General features: G+C 35.5%; 1 protein-coding gene across 1 annotated transcript; it reads left to right on the forward strand.

Moving 5' to 3' along the window:
* Nucleotides 1-10,034: 10,034 nt before the first annotated feature.
* Nucleotides 10,035-10,997, forward strand: LOC128596247 (olfactory receptor 13C7-like). Its single transcript, XM_053605878.1, has one exon. The coding sequence runs from the start codon at nucleotides 10,035-10,037 to the stop codon at nucleotides 10,995-10,997; it is 963 nt and encodes a 320-aa protein (XP_053461853.1).
* The last annotated feature ends 1,755 nt before the right edge of the window (nucleotides 10,998-12,752 follow it).

The raw sequence follows: 12,752 nt of genomic DNA on the forward strand, positions 1-12,752 counted from the left end.
AATCCACTGTGCTCTGCCCATTCATCCTTTCCTTTCTCCAGTCACTCGCAACTGATCTTTTTTGCTCTTTATTGTTTTGCTTTTTTCCAGAATGTCATCTGGTTGGAATCATACAGTATGTAGCGTTCTCAGACTGGCTTCTTTCATTCAATAATATGAATTTAAATTTCCTTCATGTATTTTTATAGCTTGAAAACTCATTTCTTTTTAGTGCTGAATAATATTTCACTGTTTGAATGTACCACAGTTAAATTATTTATATGTTCATCAACTGAAGAACGTTTCATTTGCTTGTAGATTTTGGCAATTATAAAGTAAGATACTATCAACATCCATGTGCAGGTTCTGGGTGCACATAAGTTTTTGAGTCCTTTGGGTAAATATCAAAAAATATTATTGGTGGATTATATGGTAAGAATATGTTTAATTTTGTAAGAAACCACCAAATTGTCTTCCAAAGTGTTCATAAAATTTTGCATTACCACCAGCAATGAATAAGAATTCCTGTTGTTTCACTTAGAAGAATGATTTCCAGTTCCATCTGGCTTGTCAAAAAAGATACTAGATTGCCATTTTTTAAAGGTGGCATGGTAACTACCTGAGTGAAGGGTGTACTTATACCCGTGCCTCAATCTGTACAAAACAAATATATAAACAAAATATGTGTACACCCTAATAATTCTGAAATTAAACAAAGAATTCCTGTTGTTTTCAAATCCTTTCCAACATTTGGTGTTGTGTTCTGGATTTTGAATATTCTAATATGTTTATAGTAATATCTGGAGTATTATTTTATGAAATATTATGATAATGATTCACTTTTAAAATAGGTATAAGGAGACTTCTGTTTCTAGACAAATGGAGTCAGTAGATAATTCTATTTTGCTAAATGCAGCTAAAACTCTGGTCAGTATAGCTATATACAAAAGCACAAGAATACTCTGAAAGATGAGGAGAGGAAAGAAGATCAGCTAGAGGCCTTGGGACCCAACGAAACAAAAAGTAGTTGGTTTCTTGAATTTTCCTTTATTTTGTGCATATCCTGGACTGAGTTCTAGATACTTCCCCAACGTGCAAACACCAGTGAGGGCAAACAAGAAAAGCATCCAGAAAATCTTGTTCTCTCTAGGCACAGGACCAGGGAAGGAGTAGGCTAGCGAGACAGACAATATTTTGGCAATAATTGCCCTACACAAGCCAGACATGGAGAAAAACACTGTGGCCTTACTCTATCCACATCAGCAAAAATCAGGTAGGAAGCCCAGACTTCTACTGTCTTCCAGCTGTAGCAGATACCCCTTCTCACTCCACTCCCCAGCAAAATTTCAAAGAAAGCTTATTTGGGAGTCAGGACTTTCACCACAGACTAGTGATAATAAATCCTACCCCTACCATGTCATGAAGGTCACATGAGAAGCTTGTATTTCTAGCCCCTGTGGCATGAATAAGGCAGTGACTCCTTTCCCTAATGGGCATGGTTTTGGAGGAACCTTGCTCAAACAGAAGATTTGACTAAGATCCAGCATGTCATTATACCTAAAATATCCAGTATGCAAATGAATGACTCTTCAGACAAAAAATCAGGAAAAATCTCAATTTGAATGATAAAAGACGATTCCAGATTAAACAACATGATGACACAGATGTAGGAATTATCCGACCAGGAATTTAAAGCACTCATTACAAAAATGCTTCTGTGAGCAATTACATGCATACATGAAACAAATGAAAAACTAGAGGCCTCAGAAAAGAAACAAAATCTCAGCAAAAATATAAAGACAAAAAAGAACCAAATGGAAATTTTAGAATGGAAAAATACAATGATAATAATAAAAAATTTCATAGATAGGATTATCAGCAAAATGGAAGGACAAAGGAAAGAAGAATCAATGAATTGAAGATAGAAAAATAGACATTCTTCAATCTGAAGATCAAAGAGAAGATGTGAAAGCATCAGAGCTTCTAAGATGTGAGAATATAACAAAAAATCTAATATTCATGTTATTGGAGTCCTAAAAGGAGAGGATAAATGTGTGACACTGAAAAGTATTCAAACAAATAATGGCCTAAAATTTTCCCAAATTGGTTAAAGAAGTTGCCTTGTCCTAGACTCCATTCATTTCTTAGTCCTTTTTTTTTCACTGATAAAAATATTCCAGCTTTTTCTGTGAGATAAAGCCCTTGAAGAGAACTCTGTATGTAGGCTGATCTACCCATGTGCATAGAGAACTCTTTATGTAGGCTGATCTATGTACCCATGTAGTTAGTCATGCATCACTTCCTGGTTTAGGGCCACTCTGGTATTTCCTTGTGTACCTTAGCTTGTGAAGTCTGGAGGAAGTTCAGGTATAATATCCTTGTGGTAGTGCAATAGAGAAGGAAGAACCACCATTGAAACTACTCTCTTAATCTATTTCTTGTCAGTGGCTACACTCCATTTCCTTGGGTATCTTCCGGTTTCATTTTCTTTTTTAGACTGATAAATTTTTGTATTAATTTTATGGCATTTCCATGTTTGAGTGGGGCAGAAGTCAGAAATTTATGCTGGCTTGCTATCTCCAGAAATTAGAAATATTTACTTTTATAATAAGTCATTTATTGAATAATTAATTAGATTGAAAAGTTAGTCAGAAAGAAACAGCATTCATACTGAGACCTGTCTTCCAACCTAGTGAAATTAGATTGTCCTATGTTATTTTTCTCATACATGCATCTCTTCCTAGCTCAATAACATTTATTGATCTGTAGTTTTGTATTTTTTAATCTCATTTCTGATTTTTCCACTACTTAGCTTAGCAAATAACCCACTTCAATTCTAGTTAAATTGCTACAAATTTTATGTCTCTGTTATGTTTCTTATATCAGGGATTAATTGGTATTTATTCCTTCAGTCTGCACAACATCCACCTGTTAGGAAACCGACTGGCTATAAGCAAGGAGAATGCTAATAAGACTGTGAAAGACTCTCATCATCAAAAGAGTGAATGATACTGAGTGTTGTGTAGCTGCATCGTAGCTATAGCAACAATTGTGATAAACTTTAGCTTGAGGAGGTAAATGAGGTTCTGTATCCAGTCAATGGATCTAAAAGAAAATATTGCCTTTATTTAAGTCTAAGGTGATGAAACTAAATTTTCTAAGCATATTGTGATATCAAAGTTTTATTCATAATGAAGTTAAAAGCCACATTTTATTTTTTTTTATTTCCTAGTATCTTTTTTTTTTTTTGTGCAGAATATTTTTTTTTTTTATTGTTGGGGATTCATTGAGGGTACAATAAGCCAGGTTACACTGATTGCAATTATTAGGTAAAGTCCCTCTTGCAATCATGTCTTGCCCCCATAAAGTGTGACACACACCAAGGCCCCACCCCTTCCCTCTTTCTGCTTTTCCTCCCCCCCCATGACCTTAATTGTAATTAATTGTCCTCATATCAAAATTGAGTACATAGGATTCATGCTTCTCCATTCTTGTGATGCTTTACTAAGAATAATGTCTTCCACGTCCATCCAGGTTAATACGAAGGATGTAAAGTCTCCATTTTTTTTAATAACTGAATAGTATTTCATGGTATACATATACCACAGCTTGTTAATCCATTCCTGGGTTGGTGGGCATTTAGGCTGTTTCCACATTTTGGCGATTGTAAATTGAGCTGCAATAAACAGTCTAGTACAAGTGTCCTTATGATAAAAGGATTTTTTTCCTTGTGGGTAGATGCCCAGTAATGGGATTGCAGGATAAAATGGGAGGTCTAGCTTGAGTGCTTTGAGGTTTCTCCATACTTCCTTCCAGAAAGGTTGTACTAGTTTGCAGTCCCACCAGCAGTGTAAAAGCATTCCCTTCTCTCCACATCCATGCCAGCATCTGCAGTTTTGAGATTTTGTGATGTGGGCCATTCTCACTGGGGTTAGATGATATCTCAGGGTTGTTTTGATTTGCATTTCTCTAATATATAGAGATGATGAACATTTTTTCATGTGTTTGTCTGTCATCTTTAGAGAAGTTTCTATTCATGTCTCTTGCCCATTGATATATGGGATTGTTGGTTTTTTTCATGTGGATTAATTTGAGTTCTCTATAGATCCTAGTTATCAAGCTTTTGTCTGATTGAAAATATGCAAATATCCTTTCCCATTTTGTAGGTTGTCTCTTCGCTTTGGTTATTGTCTCCTTAGCTGTACAGAAGCTTTTCAGTTTCATGAAGTCCCATTTGTTTATTTTTGTTGTTGTTGCAATTGCCATGGCAGTCTTCTTCATGAAGTCTTTCCCCAGGCCAATATCTTCCAGTGTTTTTCCTATGCTTTCTTGGAGGATTTTTATTGTTTCATGCCTTAAATTTAAGTCCTTTATCCATCTTGAATCAATTTTTGTGAGTGGGGAAAGGTGTGGGTCCAGTTTCAGTCTTTTACATGTAGACAACCAGTTCTCCCAACACCATTTATTGAATAGGGAGTCTTTCTCCCAAGGTATGTTCTTGTTTGGTTTATCGAAGATTAGGTAGTTGTAAGATGTTAGTTTCATTTCTTGGTTTTCAATTCGATTCCAAGTGTCTATGTCTCTGTTTTTGTGCCAGTACCATGCTGTCTTGAGCACTATGGCTTTGTAGTACAGACTAAAATCTGGTATGCTGATGCCCCCAACTTTATTTTTATTAGCTATATGGGGCCCCTTAGCTATATGGGGCTTTTTCCGGTTCCATACAAAACGCAGAATCATTTTCTCCAAATCTCGAAAGTACGATGTTGGTATTTTGATAGGAATGGCATTGAATAGGTAGATTGCTTTGGGAAGTATAGACATTTTAACAATGTTGATTCTTCCAATCCGTGAGCATGGTATGTTCTTCCATTTGTTAATATCCTCTGCTATTTCCTTTCTGAGGATTTCATAGTTTTCTTTATAGAGGTCCTTCACCTCCTTCGTTAGGTATATTCCTAGGTGTTTCATTTTCTTTGAAACTATGGTGAAGGGAGTTGTGTCCTTAATTAGCTTCTCATCTTGACTGTTATTGGTGTATACAAAGGCTACTGACTTGTGGACATTGATTTTATGTCCTGAAACATTACTGTATTTTTTGATGACTTCTAGGAGTCTTGTGGTTGAGTCTTTGGGGTTCTCTAAGTATAAGATCATGTCTTCAGCAAAGAGGGAGAGTTTGACCTCCTCTGCTCCCATTTGGATTCCCTTTATTTCCTTGTCTTGCCTAATCGTATTGTCTAGAACTTCCAGCACTATGTTGAATAGTAAAGGTGACAGAGGACGACCTTGTCTGGTTCCAGTTCTAAGAGGAAAAACTTTCAGTTTTACTCCATTCAGTAAAATATTAGCTGTGGGTTTGTCATAGATAGCTTCAATCAGTTTTAGAAATGTGCCACCTATGCCTATACTCTTCAGTGTTCTAATTAGAAAAGGATGCTGGATTTTATCAAATGTAAGAGCCACATTTTAAAGACATAAATTATTTTAGGGAAAAAGAAGAATCTTGAACCAGGTACTTAATTGCATTATTAATTTGTCTTTAGACTGAAAGAGAAAGGTATACCAGTTTCTTGAGGAAAAAGTATAAGGGTTTTGAATATAGCTTAGAGATGGAGAGGGACCTAGGAGTTAGAAAATTCTAGCAGTGTTTGCCCACCCCTCAAGGAAAAAGCATGGATTTCTGTATGAGATTACAGCATGAGGCAGAGCAATGTCAAGGGGAAATCTAGGGCCAGCTTTGTTTGAAGTATAGACAGGCAGTTGGCATTAGAGGAGTTGACCACAAATATTAAGATTCTAGGAATTGGCTTCCCATTCTTATAATAGGCTGTATTACCTGGCAGGGGATTAAAGTAATTAATGGGATTAAGGGCAAAAGCAAACTTGGTTCTTGGAACAAGGTAGGGGTTACTCACTTAGTGTGTACTGAATTGAATAAAATCAGAAGAGAGAAGATGGATGGTAGATTAGGTCTTGGAAATGCTGAATAGCAGTATTTGATCACAAGCCCCTAGAACTTAACCTTCATTGTTTCTTCTTGCCACACTGGAAAGGGATAAAGGGTTGTAGCTGTAAGTGGTATTAACATGGTGTCTGGGTGCATTTGAGACAATAAATATTGTTATGATCTTGTATCCACCGGAAAGGCTTAGAACAATACATTTTTGTGATGAACTGAATGTTTATCCTTCCACCTCCCACCAATTAATATGGTGAAATCCTAACCCCTAAGATGATGGCAGGAGGAGGTGGGGTCTTTGTGAGACAATTAGGTCCTGAGGGTGGACTCCTCATGAATGAGACTAGGGCCCTTATAGAAGATCCCAGGAGACCCCTCACCATGCTCTTCCACATGAGGTCCTAGTGAGATGATAGCCATATACGTGGAAGCAGGCCCTCATCAGATACTGAATCTGCCAGACCCTTGCTTGATCAGGGCCTTCCCAGTTTCTAGAACTGTTAGAAATAAATTTCTGTTGTTTATAAACTACCCAATCTTTGGTATTTTGTAATAGCAACTGAAACAGACTAAGATGCTGAATATTCTGTTTCTCATTTGAAAGTTCTGAAAATATTTCTGTCTGACGGTTTATTTTTATTTGTTTTTTTGAGACAGAGTTTCTCTCTGTTGCACAGACTAGAGTGTCATGGTGTCAGCCTAGCTCACAACAACCTCAAACTCCTGGGTTTAAGCAATCCTCCTGCCTCAACCTCTTACGTAGCTGGGACTACAGGCGCCCACCACAATGCCTGGCTCTGTCTGACAGTATTATTGTGAGTAGTACTGCCCAGAGATCTGGGCCCCTTACTCTCTCACTGCCTGGAAGTGCCTGGAACTGGCGGTGATGATGAGTGGGATAATCAGGCTTGGACTGAATTCCATGTAAGTCTTGGTCACAGGATGTTAGGGTTGCCAGATTAGCAAATAAAAATACATGATATCCTTATAAATTTGAATTATTTCTAATTTCCTTTGCATATATACACTGGAATAAAAGAAAAATATTGCATGGGTAACGTATATTGAAAATTGATTTGTTATTTATATGAAATAAATCATAAGCGTCTGTATTATATACCTGTCTAATTATATTTCTATACTTATTTGGCTCCACTTAACATTTATTTGTTTTGCAGAATTTGCTGATTAAACTCTTTGCAGGAACATATAATACCATCTTTCATGGCAGAAGTTGCTTTCCCATTTTTCAGGATTTGATGTTGCATCTTTCACTCAATCACTTTTTAAAAATATTGTTCACTGTCAATAAAAGAGCACTGTTGACAAATTTTATTTTCTTCTTTTCAATACTTCACATGTTGTTTTTGTTTCCATGTTAGAAGAGAATTCTGTAACATCCATATAAAATAATTGAATTATTCAGGTTGGTAATTCATTTCAAAAGATAGTTACAATAATTACTTCAAGTCAGAAGTAATTATTTTGTTAAAAGTAAAGTATACTTTTCCTCACTCATTGAAACTTTTGCTCACTCATGGAAATTATTGTATGATCTACCTCATGTGGTGCCATGCCAGTGTGGGCATAACTGAAGGAGAGGTTGAATCAGGCTGGGATATTATGTATGTTTTTGAACAGAGGATGTAAGTGAGAAGACTTACAACGTGCGTATAGGTAAGGGTCTTTAGTGGGGCCATTGAGACTAGAATGAAGTTTATGGGCTCTGAGACTCTAGGATTAAATGTCAAAATAAATGTGATTAGTATTTGTTTATTAGGCAAAAAGTATTATTTTGAATTGTGTCACAGATTACTGCCACACCCCCTCATCAAAAATAGTTCTAATTTCCATGTCATGACCATTTTACCTGGGTAGCAGTCCTAAATTTACTCCTCCCAGAGAGTGCAAAGCTAGAAGAATTATTGCTGTTTTGTGAATTACAATTCAATTAGAATATATTAGCAACTGTGTTTTAATTGCTTCTGAGGGACTTCATCCCAAAAGTACTAGAAAGTTTTAAGATTCTGTCCAATCCACATTGTGAACTTTAAATTGCTTTTGAGATTTGAAGCATCCTCAGAGCAGCAAATGCCTTAAGTTTGCCTTAAGAATCCATTGGCTGATTCTTTAAAGGCTGATTCCTCTACTATTGAAAACACTGTAAAGAGACCCACCTTTCATCTTTACTAGGAGTCATTTCTATTTCGCCACTGGTTAATTGGTTTTTACAACGACAGTGTCAACTTCATGATTTTAATGAGTACTGAGCAGCAGATATTTCTTTTAGTTATTTTATTGAAATTATTGAGGTGGAATTTATGAGGCTAGTAGTGTCATAAAGAAGTGGGACTTCTGTTTTTGGCATTTTAATATAGAAAAATTCTATGTACCAGTGAAATGGTTATAGAAATAATTATAGCAAATTGCTGTGCTTATGAAGTTTTTGAGTGACCTACCCATCATTACCTGGGTGCTTCTGAATAGTCAGTAAGAGGAAGATCAGCAGAGCAGCTGTTATAGCAGAGGAAACTGATTTCTGTGCAAGGAGAAGATAGTATGTATTTTCTCATACCTGAAGGTAAAGGAGTAAATCCCTTGTTATGGAAATTTCTCACTTCCTACCTTTATTTATGGGTTGATTATAAATTGAGACATGTGCACTAGAGTTTTTCTAAGGCCAATTTGTTATTCATTATGTGTGTCAGGCAGAACAGTAGAGTGACCTAGAGAGACTTCATAATTTGTAATTAAAAAAATGAGGAGTCACTTACCTAAAAAATCTTTCCTTTTTAAAATAGTAACTAATTCTCACATAAATTGGATTTAATTTTGACCAAAGTACCTTACTTAAACATTAATTTTGTTATTCAACTTGTTAATATGTTGTTTAGGATATTACATCCTCATTTATAAGTGAAATATGTTTGTAATTTCCCCTTTATAATAATATATTTTCTCCAATTTTAATAGCAGGTGTATCCAGATTAAGTAGAATGATTTTGAAGTATTTCTTCTTTTTCTATTGTCTATAAGATTTGGCATGATCTGTTTTTTGAAATTATCTTTTAATTTTATTTATAAATATTAGTTGTCTATTTTTTGAGACTTTGGAAAAAAAATAAGAAGTTAACTGATGACTTCATACCGAACCTCAGAGTCAAAGCATTATATAATAGACATACTCTTATTTGACAATGTGAATGTTACTTTCCTTGCATTATTATTATTTTTGCTTAATATTTCGATGCAGCAATCGTCTGATTTCTTTTCTGAATGTATTTATCTTCGTTCGTTCTTTACGAGATTTTGTTTCTAGTCCTTATCTTAAACATTGCTATTGTTATTAAATTTTAAGCCTTTTTAATTTTGTGAAGGCAAAAAGTGGAAACAATAAACACATGTATATGTAAAAAAAAAAAACTTTCCTTTTTTTCTTTTGCAAGTAATAATTATGCTCCAGTTAATATTCTTAGGTTATTTCAGGTATTCATATTTTGCCTAAATTAGAAATAATCCAAAGCCATTTTTCTAAAAATATATCTTTTCTATTTGTTCCTTTAGCTAATAAAATTCTTCTGAAACAAAGGTTACATCACCATCAAAGCAGATCTTACATATATCACTTTGTTTTACTAATTGAAGGACAGTAACTTTGGTTAAGAATAACATATTAGTGTGCAGAAAGATGTTAAGTTATAGGGATATATGTTGGTTAAAATGCTGAACATTGGTGGGCCAATACTACTTCATATATTTTATATTTGTTCTGGATTATTGGCCAAAATATTATAGTAACTTTGCATTCAAAATAATTTTTCTAACCCGGTTGCATGTATTCTTAATCTATTCTCTAACAAGAACTTTTTTTTTTTTTGGAGCACAAAAGAGTCCATGAGATCTGAAATTCTAACTGATCTTAAGGTGGAAGTCTGTAACATATTCTTGTGCTGTTCGTGTATCCAATTATAGGTCCTTATTACTCATAATGGAAGCCACTCAAAAATGCAAACAACTCCTACAGACACTGCTGTAACAGATCACATACATTCCAGCCACTACAGAAGTCCTGCTGATGAAAGAAAATTTTAACATGGGAAAATCCAATCAGTCTTCTGTGACAGAATTTGTTCTGCTGGGGCTTTCTGGCTACCCAGAGCTCGAGGCCATTTACTTTGTTCTGGTTCTATGTATGTATGTGGTGATCCTGCTGGGAAATGGAGTCATCATCATTGTGAGTGTTTACGACTCCCACTTGCATACTCCCATGTACTTTTTCCTCAGTAACTTATCATTTTTGGACATTTGCTACACTAGTTCTTCCATTCCCTTATTTCTCAGCAGCTTCCTAACTTCCACGAAAACCATTTCTTTCCCTGGGTGTGGAGTTCAAATGTTTCTCTCCTTTGCTATGGGAGCCACAGAGTGTGTCCTTTTAAGTATGATGGCATTTGACCGCTATGTGGCTATCTGTAACCCTCTGAGATACCCCATCGTCATGAGTAAGGCTTCCTATGTGCCCATGGCTGCTGGGTCCTGGATTGCAGGAGCCATCAATTCTGTGTTGCAAACCTCTCTTGCAATGCGGCTTCCTTTTTGTGGGAATAATGTCATTAATCATTTTACTTGTGAAATCTTGGCTGTTCTTAAATTGGCCTGTGCTGATATCTCCATAAATATTATTAGCATGGTTGTCGCTAATATGATTTTTCTAGTGGCCCCAGTACTTTTTATTTTTGTTTCTTATGTTTTCATTCTCTCCACCATCCTGAGGATTCCTTCTTCAGAAGGAAGGCGCAAAGCCTTCTCTACCTGCTCTGCTCACCTGACAGTGGTGATTATATTCTATGGAACAATTCTCTTCATGTATGCAAAACCCAAGTCTAAAGACTCTTCTGGGAAGGACAAAGAACAAGTCACAGACAAAATAATTTCTCTCTTCTACGGTGTTGTGACACCTATGCTTAACCCTCTCATCTATAGTTTGAGGAACAAAGATGTGAAAGCAGCTGTGAAGAACATACTGTGCCGAAAACACTTCTTAGGAGGAATGTGAATGCTACCTTAGTTCTTATTCAGATTATTGGGCTAGTTCTCAATAATGTATATTTATTCTAAAATAATGTGAGGAAATTAATCACTAATCCTGAAATTCTCATTTTTTCTGTTCCCAATATTAAAATGAAAGAAATAAATCTAGGACTAACATTTTCTTTTCATCTAAGGAAGAGGGACAGAAATTTATAGGTAAAAGGATTCTCATCCAAACCACATTCCTCTTCATAGATAACAGAATGTAATTTAATCCTGGAATGATGAGTTTTATAATCTATGTTAGAGGAAATGCCATTTTACTAACTTAACCTTTTATCATGTATGTGCATTGGTTTTCTAGTCATGTCATTCTGAGGAGAATCAAGTAGAACATGTCTTGTTATGGAACAGATACTACATAAACTCAATAATAAATAATTCATAATGGGGTAGATTTGATCATATAGTGGTAAAGCGGGGAACACTTTAAGCTATTAGGTACCTTGCCTGTACATATGTCATAGAGATAAAAGAGATTAAAAAAGTGAAGCTATTTTTCCTAGAGCGGATTTCTTTTTGGTGAAAACTGGCAGGACCCCATTGTACAATGGGGTCTAAGGCAATATGAGGTTTGTGCAGATAACCCAGTTGATGGGGGAAGTTTAGTCTTCCATGTGTTTCGGTACAGGAGAAGTTGTGTCTTTGGGTCAAAACATCGCCATGGTGAAATGATTGAGAAAACATTGCTTTGTTTCTAAAGAACTTGATTGCCCAGTTCTCTGAGAACACAGTGATAATGGGTTTACAGTATGAAAAATTAGGTACTTTGCAGTTGCATGAATTTCCTACAGAATATGAGCTTTCTGTTCATTCATTCAGTCAGTCAGTCATTTGTGCACTACCAATTAATGTTATAAAAAAAATGAAACAACAACAAAATATATGGTCAACGAGCACACAGTTTATGGAATACAGACTAATACATAAATTTGGTACAAAATATTAAAAATACATATTCATGGCTTTTCTCTCTTCCCTGCCTTCTAAGGGCCCTTCGTTGGGCCAAGAAACATAAGGGTGGACTCGAAGTAATTTAGAAGCTTATCTTCATATGAAAGGGCTTGACCCATCTCTTAGAAAGAAATAAAAGAAAATAATGAGAAGGAGGAGATAGCAGAGTGAGGAGGAAATCAGATTTTGAAGATATGAAGGGAAGATATTTAAATAGAAATGGCAAAAATGGAATTAAAAAAAGGAAAAAAAGTTGCTAAAAAGAATTTTGGGAAAGCTCTGATGTTGGTTTTCTGTGGTTCTATCTCAGTATGTCTTAATAATCACAATAAAGATGTACAATATTTTTTAAGAAATTTGATGACATATTCAGTTTCTTTTTCTTTCTTTCTTTTTTTTTATTAAATCATAGCTGTGTACATTAATGTGATCATGGGGCACCATACACTGGTTTTATAGACCGTTTGACACATTTTCATTACACTGGTTATTATAGCCTTCCTGGCATTATCTTAGTTATTGTACTAAGACATTTACATTCTCATTTACTAAGTTTCACATATACCCTTGTAAGATGCACCGCAGGGGTAATCCCACCAATCACTCTTTCTCCGCCCACCTCCCCCCTCCCTCCCTTCCCTTTCCCCCTTCCCCCTATTCTTGGGTTATAACTGGGTTATAGCTTTCATGTGAAAGCCATAGATTAGTTTCATACTGGGCTGAGTACATTGGATACTTTTTCTTCCATTCTTGAGATACTTTACTA

This window comes from Nycticebus coucang, chromosome 2 (genome assembly GCF_027406575.1).
Source record: "Nycticebus coucang isolate mNycCou1 chromosome 2, mNycCou1.pri, whole genome shotgun sequence".
Taxonomy (NCBI): Eukaryota; Metazoa; Chordata; class Mammalia; order Primates; family Lorisidae; genus Nycticebus; species Nycticebus coucang.